Consider the following 25,881-nt stretch of genomic DNA (forward strand, 5'->3'; position numbering starts at 1 on the left):
TGCAAATGGCTGAATCGTGATGGGAAGAGGCAGAAATGGCAGCTTGCATTGTCGCTCTGAAGAAATCTTGCACACAGCACAGTGCTAGCAGACGATTGTAGGTATCCCAGTCCCATTGTAAGAAGAAGCAAGTGAAGCAGAACAGATGCTGGAGGTGATAATCTAGTGGAAGAAAGATTAAGCCTTTCATCCCAGGATAAAAATAGGTACACCATCAGCAGGGCTAAAGGAGGAGAGAAAAAAAACACTCACTCACGCCTAGCTGGGCCGTTCACACCAAGACATCAAAGCCACACAAAGACTGCCTGAGACAGCCACGTGGTCTAGAGAGTTGTTGCATCTCTTGGAGCAACCACAAGCAAAGTGGGCATTTCAGCAGCCCAGAGTGTGAATGAGAGAGTTATAACGCTCCTGAGATTTAAGCAGGCAATGCCCATATTTTGAAACTTTTCTCTTGAAATATCTTACTGGCTAGAAATAGACTGAGGGGAGGAGGAATGTTTCGACCCAGGGCATAACAAAGGAGTCACCATTAGACAAAAAGAAAAACTCTTAAGTAGCGAAATGTGCTTGTTTGTGATCCAGAGAATCTGCCAAAATGTTGTCTATTCCTCTTCAGTGCTATGCATGCTACGTTCATTGGAATTATGGGGAAATGGCAACCTTTGCACACTTTCTTGAGACTACAGGTATGCTTACATGTATACTTGTATTTGAGGTAGGCAGCCATTCCTTACATTGCGGTGTACATTCATGTCACCGCAATTCAAACACTCCAAAAGGTCAGAGACCATACCACATACAGCTCCCTGCATAATGCAGCAGCTGGTACATGTTGAAGGGTGAAATTCCAATTGGAGCATGCTATAAAATTTCTGGGTAAATATTTATGCTCAAGAAGGTTAAGAGACTTGGAGTGCTATAAGCTCCAGCCTTCTGGGTCGGCAAACTGCAATTTAAGTCTCCTTGCAGCGACCCGCCAATGACCTCTATCCCAAGTCTGGAGGCAGTTGTGATCACTTGAGGCGTTTTTTAAAATATTTTTTTAAAAGAATGAATCATGGGCCTCCATAGAGCATTAAAACAGAACATAAAACAAATGAGATGTTATTAAAGTCCCACCACATACCACCGAATCTCTTGATCTTTAAAGTTGCTTAGTACTGTTTCCCTGCCGTCATATTGTCCACATGCTCTAAATCACCATGTGCAGAAAAGATGGCAGCAGAAAGTACTTAGGCAGGGAGAGCTTATTGCCTGTTTCTGCCAATTCTCTCCTTGCCACAAATGTGCAACCCAACATACAGAAGGATTTGGTGGTTCTCTTGCTGAAAGTTGCTACAGAAATGTTAAAATGGTATCAGGTGATGTTCTGCTTTGAGCACCGTGTGAACTGAATGACAGATTTGGATCAAGGAGAATAAAATCACATACTGTATTTTTTGCTCTATAAGACTCACTTTTTCCCTTCTAAAAAGTAAGGGGAAATGTGTGTGCGTCTTATGGAGCGAATGCAGGCTGCGCAGCTATCCCAGAAGCCAGAACAGCAAGAGGGATTGCTGCTTTCACTGCGCAGCAATCCCTCTTGCTGGTCTGGCTTCTGAGATTCAGAATTTTTTTTTTCTTGTTTTCTTCCTCCAAAAACTAGGTGCGTCTTGTGGTCTGGTGCATCTTACAGAGCGAAAAATACGGTATAGCTGTGATACTTGCCTTAGGCCAATCCCCACCCTTCATCTAACCAACCTCATGGAGTTGTCATGACGATTCTGATTATGGAAAGATTAATTTCATACATTTAATACATTCTGGTTACTGATGCAGTCCTTGGTTCATCGACTGTCATGTCACCAAATGCAACCTGTGAATCAGATGGTCATATATGGCCAACATCATTTATTTTTGTCCATGTGACTCCATATGGAGAGAAGTGGCATGTGATATGGACTAATCCAGGGGTAGGGAACCACATAACAGTGGTGGGAAGAGCCAGATGCAAAAGTGGACATAACAATGGATGTGACCCTTACCTTTGCACAGTACAACTACACAAAAGCAGTCAGAGGTTTCCATGCAGACTTCCATCTTTCTTACAGAAAAGCAAGAGTTCAAGGACATGTTACAGGCAGGCAAACACACACACACACACACACACACACACACACACACACACACACACTAAAAGGTGGTGTGGTTGTTATTGTTTTTGCTGACTACTATACTATGTATTTTTGTGTTTTTATATTGTAAACTACCCTGTGATTCTTGGAAGAAGGGCACGATAAAAATTTAAGCAAGCAAGCAAACAAAAAACATGACCTGGGAAACCTCCCAGAGGTCATACAGCGAGGTCTGGAGGGGCCTGAGTTTCCTCATCCCTGGACTAGCCCCTTGTGGCAACTCAGCAACAATGTCCTTATTATCCAAGATGTCAAAGTATCCTTAAATCAGATTAAGGAAATTAGACATGAGGAAATTACAGCCAATTTATTTTGTGACCAAAATATTTTAAAAAATCACTTGAGACCCTGATATGTTGTAAAGCTCTGAGCAGGAATATTCTCTCTTCTGAAGCTGAATTTTAATTAAGTGTTTTCTCCTTAATAAAAATATCCAGGCAAATGTTTACTCCCCTGTGCTCACTGCCAAGGGAAATTACACAACAGATTTCCTTACTTATGTTGGCAGTGAGCAGTGAAGTAGCCAAGTTTGCTGGTAATATCAAACTGTTTGGGGTGGTTAAAAAAAAAAGAGATTGTGAGGAGCTCCAAAAGGATATCTCCAACCTGGGTGAATTGTAATTAGAATGGCAGGTGTGATTCAGAATAAGCAATTGTCAAGCGTTGTACACAGGGACAAAAAATCCTAACTTCACATATATACACTTGGGGTCCAAACGGGAAGTGATCTAGGGGTTGTAGCAGCTAGCCTGATTGAATTCTTCATGGTAGATGCCACCCACTGTGCACCGCAATGTGTCTGGCATTCTCCTGTCGCTCTGCTTTGTTAGCTAGCAGCACTAAGTAACAGAGATTTCAGCCGTGGGGGGTTCTGCCCTTGTTTTGCTATTCCAAAATGATTTGCCTTGTAAAACATTATCATCCCACTGCTCTCCCAAAAAGGAATGATAGACATGCTCATCTACCCTTAGTGGTAGCTGTTTGTTAACTCATGCAATTATTCTTGGAACAAAGACACACTGCCAAGCAATTTTAGGGCTTGCCAATATGGAGTGCTTATTTTAACTGGCAGTTTTCAGCTTTATGACAACAAGATACATTTCAGTCTGAGGAACTCATTAATAATGCTTCAATCCACAGGAGTCGTGTTTCTTATTTGGACTTGCTCAGCGCTGGTTGGTTTCTTTTCTTTGTGTGCCCTCTCTGAACTTGCCGTGCGCGAGATCCGAAACCCAGGGTTTGCAGTGACTCTGTGATATACTTTTGGCTGGGGGAGACACACAGCACCACCAGCAACTTCGCATCGCCCCCTAAGAAGAACAAACAAGACATCACAGATACATATTCACAGATTTTTTTTCCAATAAATTGCAAAATGCTAACCAGAGTGGATCTTGTCCATTTCACAAGGCAAAGCATTTATTTAGGGTAGGGTTGGAAGGGCTAAATAAACACTATTTTTAAGTAAGCTGCTGTGCAAGGCCATAATTTACTCTGGCATGATTATCTATGTGAATCCCAATGTAAGAAGTGCACCCACCCTTTTCTTTTTACATGGGGGCTCATTCGATAAAATTTGCAGGAGTGCAGGTTTCCCCAAAGACATATTTCTAGCTGGAAGATGACTGAAATGGCTAGGAGGCCAGCCACAATGGCATGCACAGAAAATGACTGCATTCGAGGAAGAAGATTCCAGGGGCAGAACAATATTGGTGTATGCAGAAACAAAGGCAGCTCTTTCATATCTATATGACTGTATTTGTAGGTGTCTGCATCTGCAGGGGAGTGTTGGCAGAAGAGATAGTAAGGTTTGTGAGAAAATTGTACACCTCCGAATCAGAGTGCAAAGATTAAATTCCAGGGGCCTCGTAATGGAAGCCGTAGACCTAGTGGAAATTGCTGGGTTGTGTCTTTTAATAAGGCTGGTCCCACAAATGGTGTGGGCAGGGGAAATAGCAGCTTAAGTATAAAGTTAAATAAAGAACTTTGCTGGATTTAAGGAACATGCCAAAGGCGACACTCTTTCAAAAGTTTGAGTGAACCCAGGTTTCCTGATAATCACATTTTAAATTTGAGAGGACGCTTTTCATTGTGTTCTCACCTCATGAAATTATAAATTTATTCATAATTTCACATTTTTCAGGAGCAGGATAGAAAAACATGTATGCCTAGTAATGAAAGGTGGTTACACATGCACATCTCAGTTCACACAAGCACTGTTTTGGGCTTGTTTCAACCTGAGTATAGTTACTTCAGTCCTTTTCTCAGTTCAAGTTCTTTGGCCTAATTAAGGGCTTGTGCACAAGATAAAGAAACAGCCAAATAGATAGAATATGCATATGCTAATTTTTGGCATGTGTGGAAAGGCTTCCATGTCTTTAGTAGGTACCAAACAGGTAAACCTTCAACAGGTGCAGCTTTCCTCACCAATGCAATGCAGTGGTGGACAAATCTTTACCTGGTGAATGCGTGCTTGCTGCATAGCTGCCAAAGTTTGAAGAGTCATGCTTAAGCAGGGAGGAAAGCACACCCCAAAGCCAGAAGACCTCTGACTCAGCATCCTGTTTTATCACCATCTGGGTTTCTTGAATTTAAGATCAAGGTGATAAATATCTCACACAGATGAATTTCAAACTGAATGGAAGAAAGGCTGAACGCAGGAGTTATTAAAGCCAGCTCTCCTCACCTATGGAATCCTGAAGTAAATGGGTAAGTTTGCTGTTTCGATATGGCACATGAGAGCGCTGTTCTGATATGGCTCCAAGCACATCAGCCAAAGCAGACAAGCTGCGGTTAATGAAGGATGTCTCTCTCAGGACTGACCCGGTCACACCAGACATGCCTAGTGCACAGGAAAAGAAAACAGAGCAGTGAGAACAAGCACAACTCCATGCTTCCAGACACCTGGATATACAGTACACTTCTCATACAGAGGTTCTCATTATTTTTTGAAGTGATTCTACCAGGTCAACTTCATTTTATTTTAATACATTCACAAGGGGTGAAAGTTGGCACTGACAACATGGGACAAACCCACTTAAAATAAAACAAAACCTGTTTCAGCTGAATTGACCTTTCCCTCCCACAACCTACAGGGATACCCAAGGACCATTTTTCCTGAGGGGAGGAATTACAGATATGGAAAGAAAAGACAGACATGCTTAGAGAGCCGCTCACCATCTAGCTCAGACTTCCTCAAATTCGGCCCTCCAGATGTTTTGAGACTACAATTCCCATCATCCCTGACCACTGGTCCTGCTAGCTAGGGATCATGGGAGTTGTAAGCCAAAAACATCTGGAGGGACGGATTTGAGGAAGCCTGATCTAGCTTATAGTGTTTCTGCCGAGGTCTTTCCTTCCCCTACTGAAGGAGGAGATCTAGCTTTCAAAAAATACACTACAAATTAATAAACTTTCCCTTCTGTATTTAAAAAAAGCTTTTGTAGTCATTGCATTTTTTTGGCTGCTTTATTATGTTTTAATTAATATTTTTTAACGCTTTTTTGTAAGTCGTCATGACGTTCACCTGAAAAGCGTCATGTATACATCTTAAATAAATAATAAACCAATGTTGACTCTGATAAGACATATATACCAGTCTCACAAGTTGAGGATGATGACACATTAAAATTAAATACAGTGGTACCTCGGATTACAGACACTTCAGGTTACAGACTCCACTAACCCTGAAATAGTACCTCAGGTTAAGAACTTTACTTCAGGATGAGAACAGAAATTGCACGGCATTGGTGCGGCGGCAGCGGGAGACCCCATTAGCTAAAGTGGTACCTCAGGTTAAGAACAGTTTCAGGTTAAGAACGGACCTCCAGAATGAATTAAGTTCGTAACCCAAGGTACCACTGTACTGTGGTACCTCGGGTTACATACGCTTCAGGTTACATACACTTCAGGTTACAGACTCCGCTAACCCTGAAATAGTACCTCAGGTTAAGAACTTTGCTTCAGGATGAGAACAGAAATCGTGTTCCGGCGGCGCGGCGGCAGCAGGAGGCCCCATTAGTTAAAGTGGTGCTTCAGGTTAAGAACAGTTTCAGGTTAAGAACGGACCTCCAGAACGAATTAAGTACTTAACCTGTACCATTGTTGTCTAAACGGAAAAGCTGATGTGATTTTATCCAAGCAAAAAAATGTCCTCCAGAAATTGAACAGAGTTTAGGCTACAATTCTAAACTTGGGAGTGAGTCCCACTGAACACAGATGGATTTAATTTTGAATAAACATGCTTAGGATTGCGGTGTTAACCTATTTATTATGTAAAATATTAGCGGAGACAAATTGGCGATAATCACTGCAGTTCATTAATGATGCCGAGTGGTGCCACCTGGAGATCTGGTCTTTCAAAAGAACAGACCAGCAAATAGTTGCCCTCAAGAAGCAGTGGAAACATCACAGGATTGCTCAACTATATATTGGCTAAAGGGGGGGGGGGGAGTAGAAGAAAGCTTTAACACCCACAACAAATAATATGTGTATCTTTTAATAGTTGTTTTTTTTTAATGTGACCAGTGAAAAGAACTCTTGGCAGCAACGTAAAGAGCTCTTTCATAACATAGGTTCAGTTTTCAAAACATTATTTCTGGAATGTTGCATTTGACTGAGAGGCTTTTCTTGGTAAGGAAGCTTGTCCTTTAGGAAATAAATAATCAGGTTTCTGAAAGGACTGCATTTGAAGAGGAAGAAAGCATGGGGGAGGGAGCCAAAGAAAACAGGAAATTGCTTACAGGATGCATCAACATCCCTCCTGGTATTGTTTTTCATAAGGAGGCTGAAGAAGCCACACTGAATTATGTTGATCTGGACAAATATTTGATGTATTTAAATCATTTGTGGGCTTTAAATTGCAGGCATTCCTAGGTGGTTTAGCACCAGAAAGGTAATACCTATTAAGCAGCAGCCTGAACAAACTTTGTGCTGAACTGTGACTGTGCATCAAGGTAGGAGAGGAACTGGGGAATTCAGGCCCCTCTTAACAGCTATGTCACTGAGTGCCCCCTTTGCTAATGCTCCAAGATCAGTGACGGTCAGGAGCTGGGCCTTAAATTTAGGCAAAACAACAGTTCGATGCAATACCGTTCAAAAATTAAAATTAATGGCTACTCTTTTTTAAACAACAACAACAACTGCTAAGGCCTCTTGGCACTAGAAAGTTTTTGAAAGATGCCTGAAAGTCAAAAGTGAGGATGCCTGAAGAATCTCTGTTCAAAGAGTATATGGCGTGCATTGCGAATGGACAAAGTAAATGCCACTTTGCTCCAAAACTAACCAAGAAACCTCATTGTATTGCAGGGGTTGGGAACTGAATCTGACTGTGGGCCAGATACTTAGCTGCCCTGAGGATCAAATCTGACAGGTGTGTGGTTGCACCCATCACCTGATGCCATAATGATATCAGGTGACTGACACCTGTCAGTTGAACAGTGCTAAGAGCAACATCTTCTGAATAAGTGATTTCAGTGCCAATTAGTTTATTGGTGTTGGGGGCAAAGCTTCAAAGACGCCTTGAAGTCCATGGAGAATCCATCCTAAAAATGGAGTATTTCCCCCTTTATGGTTTGAATACAAAACACTTCCTCTAGAGACGGAAACTGCTACAAATTTTCATGCAACATGTCACTGGTATTTGGTAAATTACTAACTAAATACTCAATTTAGGAGGGGTGGGGAGCACTCAAGGAATATTTGGTACTAGGGCCTCTACCCAGACCAGCTTTTAAAGATCAGGAAAGAGGGCATCAGTGGATTCTAGGAAAAATGGAAGAGGGGAGTTAAAAGGCAAATGAATGACTCTGGTGTGATATGGAATGCACCAAAACACAACGATAATTTAGCAAAAGATCAGAAAGATTGTAACTAAACAAAACCTTGAAGGTATGTTAATAAAGTTTAGGAGCCCCACTTGGGAGCTCTGTAGCTGTTATTTGCAGGCTAAGCACTTTATGGATCTCAAGTAACCAGTCCACACTCGAACAGGCACACAGCCTGCCATTAACAGTTTAACCAGATCCATTTCAGATGTGGTCCTTGGAGCGGAACATGTTGTCCACAGCTTCTACATGCACTAGCTAAATTTACTCAATGCAAACCGATCCCAAGGTAGGTTTCAACCTTCACAAGCGTGAAAATGTTTTGTCCTAAAGGTTACTTTACCAGCACATTCACTGCCAGCCAAATCCACCAGCTGCAGTTTCGTTCTCATTCGCTTAAGTTTTTCTGTAGATTCATTGAAAAACAGCGTCGGAGAAGAAGCTCTAGAAGGAAAGGAGGGCTTGTCATCTTTCACTGAGCAAGGAGAAGTGAGGAAATGTTTTCTACCCATCTTTGGACTCGAACGGTCACCTGCCCAGGGAGTTGCTGGGTGAAGGAAAGAAAAATAATGAGAAAAGTTTATTTCTGACCCTGCAGAAGCAAAGTAAGACATGCAGGAGGAGTGGGGAATCTGTTCAGTTCAGTTTCTGGGTTAGGACTAAGGGTGGATCCAGTAATTATAACAGTTTATAATATTATTTTATTATAGTTCCATTTTTTGATGGAATTCTATAGAAATGAGCTGTCTAGGCCTTTGACAAGAAGAGGAGGGGTATAAATTTAATAAACCTAACTTAAAACTGGAAAAGCAGGAGTCATAAGATGTACACTATACAATGTAGTGTATAGCTAGGAAGGAGCACCCACATGTTAGTCCCAGAATTTCTCCTAGCCAGTGCTCTCAGGTTTTTCTCCAGCTTGAATTTAAATAATAGGAAATTGTTGCAGCGAGTTTCAGATTGGAATTCAATGTCAGCATTAAAGCAGACTAGCCAATTACATTTCTGATCTGGTTTAAAGGCTAGATATGAAGTAAAAGCAAAGAAAATACTTTGTATGGGTAGTGGCTTCCATGACAATCCTAGAGGTATTCAAGAAACAGGCAACTTACCCAAGTTATCCTCTGAGTCAGCCTTTGTGGTTACTGTCAAGGTTATCACAAGATGAGAACGAGAGGAATGAGCGTGGACAAGTGTCGGGTGTTTGACTCTCAGTTGTAAGCCCTTATTAACTAGTTCCAAAAACTCCACAGCATCTTCAACAGGCCTTACAAAACAAAACATTTTTGCAGGATTTTAAAAAATGCTGCAATTAAGCATGAGTACAGATGTGCTCATTTCCCCAGGAGTCTCATATTGTCCTAAATATTGTTTCCATTTCCCCACCACCACCTAAAGCATCTATACTAAAACTGCATGTTTTATATGGTGCATTTGTAAAACAACTAAGTTATTAAGATACAGGGGTCAATTTTATACCTTGATGCTTTGATGTAAATTGTAACAATCATGTTCAATGATAAACAACATCTGGGTAACTATGAATAACATTTTGACAGTTTTAGGTGTCAATCTTGAATATTTTCATTGTCCATCAAGACACTATAGTTTTGTAGAACTGTAATTTAGATTAATAACAGTGGAACCATCTTTTGCAACACAAATTCTGAGAACATTCCTACAACAGTATTCATTTAATTTAACCAAGGACGAGGAAATCCAGTTCTGAGAAGCTCAAAAGGAAGCACATGCCATGCAAAAAAACCATTTCTGCATCTAAGATGAATGAATGTATGTATTCAAAAGAAATCTCGGGATTTTTGTTCGTCCTGGGAACCTGGCACAGAGAGAGATTAAAGGTGAAACAGACGTCGCTAAACATGCGAAAAGAATTGCAGTGCGTGGTTCATCTTGTTTCCTCCCTGCTTTGAATTATGCACAGCACCTCCAACTGAAATGCAGGGTTTAACAGGCATTGTGAAACAACCTAATTATATGGAGACTGTCGGCTGTTAAAAAAAGATAATCTTGTATGATGTGTTGCCAGCTACAAACTAGCATCTCAGTCTGGAGAGAGCATCACTCTTCTGTCATGGATGCCAACCCAAATAAAACTGGTCAGATTTTTCTCATCACTTTTTCTGACTTCGCCCTAGTTAGATTTGTTTTCTAAACTAATTTTTCCTAAGTACTAGTTACAGGTAGGTAGTCGTATTGGTCTGCCATAGTCGAAACAAAATAGAATAATTCCTTCCAGTAGCACCTTAGAGACCAACTAAGTTTATTATTGGTATGAGCTTTCGTGTGCATGGTATCTGAAGAAGTGTGCATGCACACGAAAGCTCATACCAATAACAAACTTAGTTGGTCTCTAAGGTGCTACTGGAAGGAATTATTCTATTTTTTACCTATGTAGTGAGACTTAGCTATTCATATGTCCAAAATATCATCTGAATACCTAATAATACCCAAGAAGGAAGAAATGTCATTGAGAAACTGACAGCACACCAACATTTAGAAAGAGAAATTCTATGTTTTTAACAGAATTTCATTTTTTCTCAAGGGAAGGAAGATGGAAGGAAGACCCTCCTCTGAGGAAGTCAGTGTCCTATTTTCATTTCTGGAGGAGGAGGTACCTCTCCCCTCAACTCTCAGACACTTCAGTTTAAGGGTGCTGTATACAGTTGCCTGCATGCAAAATCAGCAGCTTGAAGACAGCATGAAAAGCATCTGCCACATGGGACTCAATACCCCTTGACCGGTATTACAGATTGCTCAATCTATAAAAGAAAGAACTGGCTCTTATTTCAAAGGCAGCTCCCTTTCACCATGGTGGCAAATGTTCGCTCAGAGGGAATGTACTCAAAGGCTAAACGCAAAGAAAAGCACCCACCTGCTTTGCATAGCCAAAAAACCCAAAGAGCACCTTTGGTTCCCACTGGATATCAACATGCTATTTCTATAATCAGGTTAGGAGAATGTAACCAATACGGTAGCCTATGTGCCAGAAGGTTTCAAGAACAAACTCCCAGCGTGCAATGTCTCCGAAGGAAAAGCACAACCATTCTTCCTTGGCTATAGATGAAACACTACTCAAAACCCCCATAACTTACTTTCGACTCTTTAGAGTAAGGGTGGCCAATCACCATGGTTCCCTTATTTTGTTTTGATTTGTCTTTCATTTTCCAGCTTTTTTGTATAAATACTTAATATTATGTGTTTATTAATGTTTTCCCTAAATGCACTGAATTTAAGACACATTTTTTATACATCTAGCAGGATGGTGTATATATATATAGAGCGAGAGAGTGAGTCTTGGACACATAAACGTTTCTATAAAAGGAGCTTTTTCTTCCCTGAAATTTCTAAAAACTGCATAATAAAAAAACTGCAATAAAAGCAAAGCCTCCCAAACAATGGGAAGAAAAAGGAGATCTTATGCTTGCCAGTTTTCTACCACATGACACATATTCCAGCTTGCAGCAGATTTCTCCCTCGCTAAATCGCAGGACAAGGATGACTCAAGAGTGATACTACAGGCCTCAAGATTTCAAATACAAGACATAACTTTCTTGGAGAGAAAGCATGGGCAATGGATTGTAGGAGGATCACAGAAGTTGAATACTTTAGTTAATTGACCTATGGCTGTGTGGAACTGGGATAGGTCAATTTGGTGAGAAAGATGATAAGTAAGACTTTGGGAATCTATTACTTTGGTAAATTAGTTTTATCAAATGGCAACTGCCATCTTTCCTCATAATACACAAAATATAGGCTACAGTCACTGTATAGATTCTTTTAGTGAATTCTGTAGTCACTGCTTAGCCACTGACCATGTTTGGATGACCATATCTTAGCTTATTTAGCTGAGATATGCAAGAGGAGCTTTTGAACTATTCCCTTTGCCAGGAACCAGATTAGATCAGAAAGCCTCTAATTAACCAGTTTCCTGTTTCATCTTAATTAGGAAATGATGGTTCCCAGCTTCAGAACAAACTAAAATATTAAACCACAGCTTGAAGTTGATATAATAACCTGCCTTTTTCCAAAATAGGTAGCCATGCTTTGGTTGATTAGAGGGTTCTTGGTTTAAACATGGCTTGAGTGAAGGGGCTCCATGCATAACCAAAGGGTTGAGCAGATCTCACTTTAATAAGCCAAAATATGATCATTCAAACCAAGTCAGACCCTTTCAGCCAATAAGAAATAAATGTAAGAGTTATCTCTTGGCAGAGCAAACCAAGAAGGAAAAATGTAACATGTGACCAGGCACTAGAAATTATGGTATTAGTTGATGACAACAGCTATGCTTTCTCAACAGGGGACGCGGGTGGCACTGTGGGTAAAACCTCAGCGCCTAGGACTTGCCGATCGCATGGTCGGCGGTTTGAATCCCCGCGGTGGGGTGTGCTCCCATCGTTCGGTCCCAGCGCCTGCCAACCTAGCAGTTCGAAAGCACCCCCGGGTGCAAGTAGATAAATAGGGACCGCTTACCAGCGGGAAGGTGTTCCGTGTGCTGCGCTGGCTCGCCAGAGGCAGCTTGTCACGCTGGCCACGTGACCCGGAAGTGTCTGCGGACAGCGCTGGCTCCCGGCCTATAGAGTGAGATGAGCGCACAACCCTAGAGTCTGTCAAGACTGGCCCGTATGGGCAGCGGTACCTTTACCTTTATGCTTTCTCAATATTGTGATAACTTGGTCTGCTCAGCTGTTACCTTGGGGTCCCTTCCAACTCTACAAAGTCTGATTTCCCCGTTCTCCTTCCAAATAAATCATGAATTTATTGTTTTAAAATTGGTTTTTATTACACTGAATCCTAAACTTTTTGTCCTTGGATATAAACATTATGAAGAAAATCCACTGAACCAGAATATTAGACTTCAGAAACGTTCAGATCCCTGATTGCAGAAAGAGCCATTAAAAAAAAATTCTCAGTGGTCCCCAATTTTCTGTGGGGTGATCAATTTATGAAATACAAAATCAAACGGAGGGAATTATGTCTGCTCAACCCTCCAGCACATTTGGTGTATTTTTAATCAAGGATTTTTGGCAATAATACAGAACCACATAAACAAAGCTTGAGTGGTTTGCTTATGTTAGTGAAACCCACAGACAAAAATACTGTCTTAAATTATCTCTTTTGTGGGTGTAGTATATTATAGTTTATGAAGGAAATAAAAGGTCTGTTGTGTCTGCCTTCTAGGCCTCCCCCCCCCCCCCCAAAGCATAAGAAATGCTTGTGTTGTGTATTGTGACTACAGGAGTTTAAGACGAGAGGGGGGAAATCACATTTCCACTGGGAATAAAAACAGTTATGGTTTTCTGTGGAATTTTACCATCTGAAACTGTTTTCAAAGCAAAAAAACAAAACAAAACCCTGAAACCCTTTCCTGCTTTCAACTATAATGAATTTCCAAGTATAGGCAAAGTTACAATATGTCCCCCTCCCCTCCCCGCCTAGAGAGCAAGTAAGATTGAGACACTCCAAATCCTGAAAAACATTAGCTGGCAAGAGATCCCCAGGTGGGGGAATGTTCAGCAAATATATCTTCGCACGCACACACACACACACACACACACACACACACACACAGGGGGTGGGCAGAAAAAGTCATATTGCAGTGATGCTAATGAGTAACAAATGAATATGAAAAGCAAGTTGATCTTAACAATCTTACACAGATTAGCATTTTTTGTCACCGACACAGGCTGCATGACTTCTTGCTCATAGATGCACAAGAGTACTCACTCATGGGTAAGAAGTGGGATATCGCTTTTTCCTTCCTTATTTGTGATTATGTCCCTTTTGACACCACTCATTCTTCCATAGCTGTCTTTGGCCAGAAGATCAAAAACTTCATTATTATATACTTCCACGACAGAAACCTCAACCCAATGGCTTCCTAGCGGCTTTTCTGAAAGGAGTCTGAAAAAGGAGTGGGGAGAGCTTTAGCGACTGAAACAAAACCCTGAATAAACTAGGCTTGTGATCCAGGGGACTATTAAAAGCCTGACTTAAGTGCTTATCTAAATACCCCAAACTTCCTAACCATGAGCATGCATGAGAAACCCAGCCCATTATGCTGCGGCTGCAATATACTGGGACAACTCTGTTGACAATACACTTCAGTTGCACAGGCTCCACAGTTGCAATATCTGTGCAAAAAGTAGAACTTGAAAAGGAAAAGAGATTTGTTGATGAAATTAGCAATGCCAACAACAACTGCAAGATCTTTAATGTTTACATTCCCAGCCAGCGGCGGAAGAAGCTGTTTGGGTGCCAGAGGTGGCGCGCTCAGGGGTGGGGCGAGCCGCCCATAGGGGCAGGGTGCACTGCAGGACCTCCGGAGTCTGCTTGCCTCCTTCCACTCAGCCACCCTACAGCTGGGGGGAGGCAGCGGGTGGACCTTTTGGGCAGCACAGAGCCTGTGTGCACCCAAGCCACCTCTCTCTCAGGAGAGATGAGTGGCTTGGGCATGCTGCAGGCCCCACGGTGAGTGCTACCCGGCATTCTGTCACCCCCCTTCAGTGGTGACACTTGGGGTGGACCGCACCCCCTTCCTCCGCCGCTGTTCTCAGCCATTTCCAAATGGCATTGGTGGGTCATCAGGCTACTGCAGGCAGTGAAGCAACAGATGACAAACAAAGTTGCACTGTCCTGTGTACGGGAAATCCATCCTAGGTGCACATGGATGTAAAAGAGGCAGGCCTTACTGCACATGTGCAAGGGATTGAAAACATAGAATATTATGGGCTGTATCCCATGTTAGTCATACTCAGAGTAGACCCACTTAATGGACATGGCTCACTTAGGTCCACTAATTTCAAAGGGTCTACTCCAATCAGAACTTATTTGGAATACAGCCCCGTGTCTCTAAACGCCATTTAAAAATTCAAACAACCACTAGATGTGTAACGAAACCTTTCTGTGCCACAGACTTTACTTGTTTGCCCATACAACAGACTGTATGGCGGCTTAGAGTTCTTTCAGTTCCTGCCCCCTCTCCATTTCACATATGGGACAACCAGGAGGGAATATTCACAATGAACTTATTACCAAGAATAAACCATTCTTAGGGATCCTGTGAGGATAAATCTGGTTATATTTACACTATCCAATTTTTTGCATGGTATTTTATAGTACCAGTAGCCCATGTAATTTGCTGTAACCTGTCCAGTTAATCTGATTTTTGATATCAGTTACCTTCACTTTGATCAGAACATATTGGGTTGGATCCAAACATGCCCTTTTGTAAGTGAAATAGAAGAAGAAGAGGAGTTTGGATTTGATATCCCGCTTTATCACTACCCAAAGGAGTCTCAAAGTGGCTAACATTCTCCTTTCCCTTCCTCTCCCACAACAAACACTCTGTGAGGTTTGTGGGGCTGAGAGACTTCACAGAAGTGTGACTAGCCCAAGGTCACCCAGCAGCTGCATGTGGAGGAGCGGAGATGCGAACCTGGTTCCCCAGATTACGAATCTATCACTCTTAACCACTACACCACACTGGCTGAGCAGAAGGGGTTTTCTCAAGGTGTATACTAGTGTAAAGTTTTATACGGGGTCTGTTAGCAACCAGATATTGTGCAATCTCTTGCACAAGAGTTCAAGTTGTATGCTTGAGCTAAGTCTGTGTTGTGCTAAGTCTTCTACTAGCTCTTGTGCAATAGTTTACAGCACAGCACAACTACCAAAATTTATTCTGTTGGTGGATCTCTGGATGCAACTCATTATCTTTTCAACATACATTTCAGCCTATTTATGCACAAATGCCGTGATTCACCAGGCCTCAGTGACATAAACTCATTTCCATTTTAACTGCCAGTAATCCTGCATGCTCCTGGCTATATCTGAAGGGGCATGCGGCTTCCTGTGTGCACATATGGCTTTTTATTTTTTAAATAAGCCTGCCCCCAAAATTCAAAAGAACAGCCTCATAATTGTAAGAGAAGGAAGAACATATGTACAGTAAATGCACAAAGCCCTGACTGAGAACCACAAAGAACAATGAGGAAGGAGGGGAAATATCAGACATTGCAACAGAGATGGGCTTGTGCAGAAATACTCTGAAATAAGAATTGTAATTAATTTTGTACACTGAAAATAGAAAGAATTTGCCATCAACTGATTTATCTGTGCAGATTGATGATTGGCTTAAATGTCTATTCTGGCATTTTCTAAATGGGCTTTCATAATTATTTAAAATTAAAAGCCACAGGAAATGAAGTCCCACCCTTTTGGTCTTTCCATTCCATGGATTACTCAGAGTACTGAGATCCACCAGTCATTGGGTTGGTGACCACAGGAGAGCAGGAATCCTCCATAATGGTCCTGAAGTTGTGGAACACTCTGTGTGAGAGATGAACCTATTAAGACTGCATTTAGCTTTTTTCTGCTTCTCGTCTCCCCGGCTTCTCGTCTCCCCGGCTGCAACTGCTGTACTGCACATTGAGAAATTCTGAATTGAGAGGAAGATACTAAATGGACTAAACAGATGAAATAAATAAACACTGTCATCTGCTGTCATCCATACCTGAATACTTCTTCACTAGCTCTAGGAATGATTCCTAAGTCTTGCTCGTCTTCCATGGAGAAAGTGAAATTACTCTCAGACTGTGGACCCAACATTGTGTGTGTTTTCCCACTTCCAGTCTGTCCGTAAGCCATAATGCACACATTGTACCTGCAAAGAAGAAAAGCAAGATTCTCAAAGCCAACAGCTACTATTGATCGAAGCTGAAAACTGTTGAGAAGAAAATTCATTTTCCAGTTTTCTAATAACCTCACACAAAAGTTCACAGAACTTGCTAATTCCAAAACACTGCAATATATGCGCTCTCTCTCTCTCTCTCTCTCCCTCCACCCCTCCTGGAAATTCCACAGTGGGGAGAAGAGATCCACTTGGAATGGATGGGCAAAATCCTTTTTCCCCTTCCCTTCTATGGAGAAAACAGGAAAATGGGAGCAGGGTGAGGGAAGCAAGGGAGGGCAGAAGCAAAGACAGACAATTGCTCCAGAACAGGGCTGTTTCCTTCTGTAACAAGAGTCCTTGGTTTACTTTTGATGGAGGCAAGTTGTGGAATACAATTTAGCAGCCACAGAACTCTGCAGAATCATCTGGAAGGATGCTTTCAGCTCGTGGTATGGGCCAGTTTAAGATGATCAGTGTTGCTGGGAAGGGATACTTTTCAAGAGCTCTCTGCAATCTCAGGAGCATTCTCTGTGCTTTAAATGGAAGCCTAGTAGCAGTACCTTTGAAGTTAGCTATGCCTAGCAGCCAGGATTTTCACATAGCTAGAATGTGTGTGTGTGTGTGTGTGTGTGTGTGTGTGCGCGAGAGAGAGAGAGAGAGAGAGAGAGAGAGAGAGAGAGAGGGAGGGAGGGAGAGAGGGAGAGAGAAGGGGAGGGGGGGCATAACATTACATTGCTCAATCCCTCATAAACTTTTGAAACCAGTTTTTTACCATTTCAAATGAAACAGAGATTGTGAGCAAAACATTTATGGCACAGCTATAACTGTATTGTACAGCTCACAAGATTTAACAGGCCATCCCTGCCCCAATATAAGATTCCACCTTTTCCCCTTGTTTTGACCCAGATTGCAAAACTCAGCTGAACATTAAATTTAGATAGTTTTGCCTTTTTAAGATATCTCCTGATATAAGGGGTTCCAGATAGCCCCTTAAAATGAGAGATGAGGAGATGCTGGTATATCGTACAGAGGAAAGAAAATGTGTGGATCTGGTCCTGGGAAAGGGATAAGAATCTACAATGTACTGCAGATCCAGCATTGTGAACTCAGGAAGCAGAAACCACATATTCAAGCTCATTTCTGAAAGTAAGGCTAGGCACTGCTTGAAGAAGAAAAAAACAGTAGGCTCCTTTTATGCGCCCTTGTTTATTTGGACCAGTTTGTGAATCATGACTGCCTATTGAGAGAGAGGGATCCAGAATTTAATCTAAGATGTGGAGAGAACCACTACATCCAACTCCACTATACTTCAAACAGGTTAGTTCCAGGTGACTATCAAAATTTAAAACATCCAGCATCAACCACACAATTCCCCCCACCCCCGCTTACACCTTTAGTGCAGAAATGTTCACCAGCTTTCTCATAAGGTGATGTTACAGATCACTCATGGCTCATACCACAAACGGTCAGAAGAGGCAGCAAGCTCAAAGTCAAAAGACTGCGCCTGTTCCACATTTTACAGATGGGAGATTGATCAAAAACATGGCTAGTAGAGGGACCTCATCTTTTCCAGACAAACAATCTGCTTTTGTTTAAATGGTGTGTCCTGAAAAGGCATGAAGTACTTTTGTTTCCAATAACAGAACATTTCCTGAATGGCTGAAGGGGGGAGAAGCAAAGAAAAAAAGCCATGTTTCAGGGAACCTATTTTAAACAGAAACTGGCTTAAGGGGGAAGATGATTCCCTAATCTGCGTGCAGAACTGCACTGGAGTTAGCAGAAAACTTGGTAGTAGGAATTTTGGAAAGAACATTTAACACTTCCTCTCCTCCCTTCTAGGACACGGTGCTGTTGTTTTCTAAATGGACCCAAAAGAGGCAACTTATGGATCCCTATAGCAAGACACCAGATTTGCTGTTTCTTCTGATGGTCTTTAATTCATCATAGTTTAAATGTACCATATCAAAGTCTAGGAGAAAAGGAGGACTCCCTACTTTTGTGGCAGGTGCATTAACTCCTTGGTAGGGTTTACGCCTTTGTGTTCTCTCTCTCTCTCTTTTTAAGAAACAGACTATCTTTGAGAGTGTTGATACCCCATTAGAAGCACTTCCCTTCCCTTTTCAACTCACCCATCCAACAGAGATGTTAGCAAAGGGGCTACATCTGCAAACACTGTCACTTGAGAATCAGAAGCACTGTAAACTCTGTAGATGTAAAATACAAATCAGTCATTGTGGCAAAATGGTCTGGGAATGTTTGCAGTGAAGAAAGAAGAACAAAGAACAGAGCAGCATTATTCACTGAAACCTCCAATATTGTGAAACAATTTCTTCAGAAGCACTAAGATCTATGGAAGGGAATTACTCACGCCTACTCTTAAGCTGGTTTAGACACCAGGAAATTAAACAGAGTTGAGTCACAATTCTATTGCAGTAGCCAGATGCGAGGAGTCTAAAGTGTTCTGGACATTGCCAAGGAGGACCTTGTCAAATCCTAGCTATTTCTAGAGACACAGACTAGGCTGTGATATGTTTTCATTCAAACCCCCCCCCCCCCGTTTTTATTTTAATGTCTGCACACAGAAGCATGTTACTTGGATTCTAGCTTCATTTTTAACATCTGTGCTGTGGTGGCTTTGCTGAGATTTTGGAAGGAATTCTGTGGCTGGGGGCAGGGAGGCCTACAGTTAGGTACCATAGTTATGACCAAGTTGGTACTTTTGCAAGAATCTAGATGATGTATATGGATCAGTCAGTATTCATCAACACCCGGCTTGCCTTCCCTGGTGGGGGAATAAGTGGAATATCATATAGCTGCTTCATATCATATGGTCGCCACACCACGCTGGAAATAGACCGATGTGGATTCAGATTATGGGCCAACACAACGTCAGAGGCCTGCTGCAGAGCTGATGATGAGGTGGGACAAATAGGAATGGGGGAGAAATTTAATTCAGTTTGCATTTCAATGTGAACCTATCTAATGCCACAGTTTCCCGAACAATAAGCAAACCGAAACACAGCCAACTTTATAAATTGGCACTCCTCTGAATTTTGCAATGGACTTTTGCTGCCAAGAAATGTGTACAAAGGGTAAAGTGTACATGAAATGCATTTACTAACAAAGCTACAACCAAAGATGCATTTTATTAGGGAAAACTGCTTGGCAAAAATGCATATATCAGGAAAAAGTGCAAAAATGTGCATATTAGGAGAAATGTGTACTAAAATGCTGATGAAAATTCATGAGGATTAAAAAAACCACAACCCTTACAAACAGATGTGGAGAACTGAACTTAATACTGCAAAAATGAGAAACTTGAGAGAAACCTAAACTGACAGCCACCCATCCCTAAAGACAAAATGGTAATTTAACACCATGCCATTATTAGGTAGCTGCCCGAGGTAATAAGACAACATAGTCTTCAAGAGCTGATCTCTGCTAGGAATGCCATGGGTTCAAATGAGTGATTGCCACTTAAAACTCTCAGTAACAGGACACAGCAACAGTATGTGTTTTAGGGTTGATGCAATATTTAATGGGGGCAAGTTTTCCCACAAAACTATTGAGAGTGTTCACAGGATAAAACTTTACTTTCTTAAATACCAGTACATTTTCTAAGGGGTTATGCTCACATGGTGATATGGAACTTGCTTCATTAAGGTTCTGTCTGATGGGTGTTTAAATGGGGTGTAATTAGGCACACTAGCTTCATTTTGTGTCAATGAACAATTCAGATCTGCTTTCCTGCTCCAGTTAATGAACGCAAAGCAATCTCAAGAGACTTGCTCGTGCAAAATGACATTGGTCTACCTCCCTCTTCCAGCCACATGCTCTTTAATGTTAATTTGATCCTGAACATTGAAAGCCATTTTTAGTTTATTTCATTATTGTTTTATTTACTATCCACTAATAAAAGTATCTGAAAAAAACATAAAATACTGAAAAGCTATATCTTTTTTTCCTGCTGAAATAGAACCAAGCATTTCGACATTTATTAGTTCCACTAAAAAGCTGCTAAAAAAATAGACATTTGAAGTTCATAAGAACCATATGCTCTTCTGCTTATAAGAATAAGCTGTGTGGGGACACTGAAAACACACTTCCAAGAGCTACATTCTTTGAAAGGATTTACTATTCTAACCTTCATCTTTTTTGGCGGGTGGTGGGGAAGGAACTAAACACACACTGCTGCACATATGGCATGTTCTGTAAAGGTAAAAGGGTAAAAAGGTAAAGGACTCCTGGATGGTTTAGTCCAGTCAAAGGCGACTATGGGGTTGCGATGCTCATCTCACTTTCAGGCTGATGGAGCCAGTGTTTGTCCACAGAGAGTTTTCTAGGCCATGTGGCAAGCATGACTAAACCACTTCTGGAGCAATGGGACATGATGACGAGTGCCAGAGCACACAGAAACGTCATGTAACAATATTTTGAACTGGTAACACAGTCTCCTGTATTAAAATATAAAGAACTGGGTCCTTCATCCATATGAACTGACCAGGGAGGCACTGCCCATGACAGGAATATATGGCAGCTGGAGCTTGGCATAGTAATATTTTTCAGTTGTTATCAGAAAATGAGATACTTAGAATGTGTGAAGACATTTATTTACTGGTAAACAGCACTGGTAAAAAGCACTAAGAAAGCTGAATAGAAGGACAACTATTTCTAACCCATTAACTGAGGGCAGATACCAAAATATGTGTGCCTTTGGTTGTTATCCCCATGCATCGATCTACAGTGGTACCTTGGGCTACATACACTTCAGGTTACATATGCTTCAGGTTACAGACTCTGCTAACCCAGAAATAGTATCTCGGGTTAAGAACTTTGCTTCAGGATGAGAACAGAAATTGTGCTCCAGCAGCGCAGCAGCAGGAGGCCCCATTAGCTAAAGTGGTGCTTCAGGTTAAGAACAGTTTCAGGTTAAGAACGGACGTCCAGAACAAATTAAGTACTTAACCCGAGGTACCACTGTATTGGTATTTTAAGCCACACTGTTCCCTAAATCCACTTAGATTATCACTGTCCCCTATGTGACTGCAATAGTAATAGCTCCATGGGGAAACATCATGGAGAAACAGCATGTATGTGAAGGGAAACTTCATCTGAGCACCAGATTAACCCTAGTGGCAACAATCTACTTTTCAAATATAGAAGAATAAAACATTTCTTCCTCCAGAGAGAATTCAGAATTTCATTTTGTTTCATAGTTGTAAGTCTTGAAGATTCATGAGGAAGTAGCAAATGCAAGATGTCTTCAGAACAGTAAGAGTCCCATTATCAACTTGTATTAAAAATCATATATATTTTAGTCAAAGCCACAATGGTTCTCAAGACCACCCACCTTTCATACTGGAATGTCTTGTTTATCAAAGCATGACCGGGACGGTTGCATTTTACAAAGACGGTTTCCTAACAGAAAACAAGGGTGGTAACAATTAAAACATATACATCATATAAGTCTAAACGAAAAGAAAATGTATGCTTAAAGGTTCACCACAAAGTGGGATGTTTAGACCTTCCAAACTGCAAAAACCACATAGCCATATCCTGCCTTTAATATATGGTTCCTCAATGGCACAGTCTGGAGGGGTGGAAGTGCAGTGAACTGAGCCCTTGGGTTGCCACACACACAGCTGTATGCAGTTGGTCCATCTAGCAGAAATCTAGATAGCAACAAGAGAGATGAATAGATAGCCCAATATCTATACCCATATCCAAAGAATTTGACTCAGGAGGGGGAAGAGGAAGTGACACAAGGCCCTGTATTCTGCTCTTCTTAGTATGCTCTCTCAGCACTCAGAAAGGACAGGGGGTTTCATCCAAACTTTTGGATTTGTGTTGTGGAATCTATCAGTTTAATCCTAAGTAAATTTTTTGAAAGCCAATTATAGAGGAAAGCCTGAAAATACATTTCTGCTTGTTGTGGGGATGACAACAACAAGAAACAAGAGTACCCCCTCAAGTAAGAGGCATTGCTGTCGTGGCACTTCTGTGACTTATATTCTATGGAATTAAACCTGCTGTTCGGGGAAGTATTTGTCCTATTGCTTATATTATATAGCATCTCAACCAACAGAAGCTGTGCACAGGGGAGTAACTTTAATTGCTGAAAATGGCACAGAAGGGAAGTGTTAAACTCACTTTCCCGATGCTGCTGTAGTTCCAGTCACGATACAGCAGTCCTTGTTTTAACAGAGATGTGACCAGTCCAACTACATTTTTTAATTGTGCAGTATAAGTTTGACTCTAGATTATTATGCTATGGGTTAGCTGGCTGGCATGTTGAACAAGATAATCGCAGTTGAGTCATCCTGCTGCTACTTGGGCATTGTATTCTTAGAACTTCCATTGAGTCACATTCACACCATACCAGTTAAAGTGCTGAGTTATGTCTCAGTTATGTCTGAGTAAACATGCATGAGAGTGCACTGCAAATACCACATGAAAACACACACACGTTTCTGTGACCTCCAGTTTACTATCAGTATGAAACCAGCTCTTTTCCATCCTTGCCACGAACAATGATGCTCTCTCATATGGAATGAGCTAGATCAGTAGACTTCAATCTGCATGACCCACCTTTTACCCAAACAGTAAATCAGCAGTGGATCAGCAGTGTGCCCTGACCCACCAGTAGAAGACTCTTCATCTACACATCTCCTGACCTATTCTGCATATGCCAAGTCAACTTGGTAGACTGCCAACATCCTCTTCCATCCCAAGCTTGATTGACACGATACATTTTGGTTACAGAAAATAATGAGTGCAGTCACACCATCTGCTTCAAGGCTCAGGTAGGTGGCAATATTAACTACATACTAGCAAACCAAGAAGTAGAACTGCAAAGTAAATGTTATGAACTAGAAAAAGTGGAAAGGAAAGCCAAACATCTGCTCTTTTAAACTGATAAAACCAATTTCACATTTCAAACCAATTAGTAAAGCAAGCAGTTGCCATGACAACAACCACGCTCTCATACCTCCAATGCCAGTAGCCAAAATCATCCATATGAAAAAGATTCCAAGGCTTTATAAGGACGAAGGAACTCAAAACGGTGAAATGAAATACTGTGCTTTACTTGCAATAAAAACCTAAAACCTTTTTTAGGCCTTGGAACTGAAGTGATAGTTCTCAAGCCAAGATTTACAAGACTCAAAGGGGGCGAAAAAAGAGATCACTTGCCCCTCTAGCAAATTTCAAGGCAAGAATCTCTAAACAAACAGACTTTTTATTTACCACAGTCTTTCGACAGCTTTCAAGCCTCCCCAAATCTGAAGTAATTTTGGTCCAGTGCTGTTGTTTTCAAATTACATTCCATTTGAAATCATGCAGCAATTGCAGTTCTACAAATGCTTGACAAATCCCACTGGAATATACCCAGTCTGATTTCAGCAATAAATCAATTGCCATTACAATGGCAGTTCGCTAATGCTAGAGGTGCGTTAGTATCAGGATTAGTGATGATATTTGTTAGGGTTCAAGTACTAGACTCCATGAACCTTTCAACTGAAGTAGCAGTGAGATACTGGAGGGTTATATAGGAAAGTGGCAGAAAGAGAGAAGATAGAACTGGAAACAAACTAGAAGCAATGGGTTCATAATGCTTTTCTAGAAGCATGGAGAACACAGCAGCGAGCTTTGTTGGAGGGTCAAATTAAGGGAGAGGAGTGGGTGGGCAAGCCAAGCCAAAGGGTCAGCTTGCCATGTCCCATTGCTATAGCTGCTATGCATCTGTTTATTACATTTATATCACACCTTTCCCCCACCCATGGAGCTCAAGATGGTGTATATAGTTTCTCCTCTATTTTATCTTCTCAACAATCTGGGAGGTAGGTTGGGCTGAAAGGGTGACTTGCCGAAAGTCACTCAATGAATGTCATGGCTAAATGAGGATTTGAACCTAGGTCCAAAATACTAACCACTATACCAAACCAGCCTTCATCTACATTCTACTGATTCAGATGCAAATGTCATTAGAAGTCCAAATGGTAACTAACAAAGTGCTGGATGTGTCCCAGTGATGCTAGCTGCTGACTCTAACTGAAGAATCTCCTTCCTTAGTCAAGGATTTGCTAGGTATGTATTTGGTGGAGGCTATTAGGGCTGGGAGATGTATCAATACATCATCCAAAATTGGTCCACATCGCGGTAACGGTTTCACAATATTTGACATGGTGGTATATTGCGAATCACAGTGTGTGTGCGCGCGCTACGTAAAAAAAATGCAATACAGTGGTACCTCCGGTTATTAACTTAATTTGTTCCGGAGGTCCATTCTTAAGCCGTAACATGAGGCGCGCTTTCGCTAATGGCGCCTCCCGCTGCTGCCACACGCGACTTCTGCTCACATCCCAGAGCAAAGTTTGCAACAAGGGGCATCTACTTCCGGGTTAGCGGAGCTCGTAACCCACAGCGTTCGCAAGGAGGACAGTACGTAACACGAGGTTCTACTGTATGGGAAAACCGTGAAGCCAGTCATCGCTTCTCTCGAGTTTTGCCATCCCAGTCGCACTCTACTATAAAATAACAGTTGTAACAATATGTTAAAGGTAAGTAAAAATGTAGTTTTAGAACCTTATGTAGTAGCAGTTGCCAGGACACTACCCTGCTCCCCTCTACATAGTTCCATCCATATTAAAGACATTGTGCTATATCAGTATATTGTGATGTTTAGTTGGTGATATATCACAAAGTTGAAAACCAGATATCGCCCTGTCCTACTGTTTGCCTCTACATAGTTCCACCTTATTTCAGACATCGTGATATATTGGTACATTGTGATATATTGTGATGTTTAGTTAGTGATATATCACCATGTTGAAAACCAGACATCGCTCAGCCCTAGAGGCTATCATGTTTTATTTCAGCAGTTGGTCTAGAATCTAGACTCTAGATGAATTGAACTCTGTGAATTAAAACCCAGAACTTTCCATTTGGTCAGTGTCAAAAGCACATATTCTAAAATGCAATCTTCAAAATCAAGCATTTGCACAGATGATTTTCATATGATAAATAGCAAATTCAGGTGATGAGTGTCATCACTTACACAAAAGGAAGAAAGAAATGATGGGAAAGACTGCAATCTGAAATCCTGTAACAGATGCTGCCAAGCCAGGTAGACAGCACTGGGCTAGGTGGACAGAAGGCCTGAGCAAATATAACACAGCTACATATGTTC

At 41.4% G+C, this 25,881-nt stretch overlaps 1 protein-coding gene across 4 annotated transcripts in view; it reads right to left on the reverse strand.

Annotated features, from left to right (window-relative positions):
• Positions 1-1,878: 1,878 nt before the first annotated feature.
• KIF25 (kinesin family member 25) overlaps positions 1,879-25,881 on the reverse strand; it is a 42,404-nt gene continuing 18,401 nt past the window's right edge. For 3 of the 4 annotated variants that reach the window (XM_028723919.2, XM_077925814.1, XM_028723920.2), the window contains 8 exons: positions 22,045-22,112; positions 18,824-18,898; positions 16,536-16,685; positions 13,751-13,927; positions 9,115-9,269; positions 8,346-8,549; positions 4,864-5,019; positions 1,879-3,487 (listed from right to left, as the gene is read on the reverse strand). In XM_028723919.2, the coding sequence (XP_028579752.2) occupies positions 3,330-3,487; positions 4,864-5,019; positions 8,346-8,549; positions 9,115-9,269; positions 13,751-13,927; positions 16,536-16,685; positions 18,824-18,898; positions 22,045-22,112 (1,143 nt within the window). In that variant the 3' untranslated portion in view covers positions 1,879-3,329. The remainder of the gene's footprint in view (positions 3,488-4,863; positions 5,020-8,345; positions 8,550-9,114; positions 9,270-13,750; positions 13,928-16,535; positions 16,686-18,823; positions 18,899-22,044; positions 22,113-25,881) is intronic. The other variant, XM_077925816.1, reaches the window with a different exon arrangement.

This window comes from Podarcis muralis, chromosome 3, assembly GCF_964188315.1.
Source record: "Podarcis muralis chromosome 3, rPodMur119.hap1.1, whole genome shotgun sequence".
Taxonomy (NCBI): Eukaryota; Metazoa; Chordata; class Lepidosauria; order Squamata; family Lacertidae; genus Podarcis; species Podarcis muralis.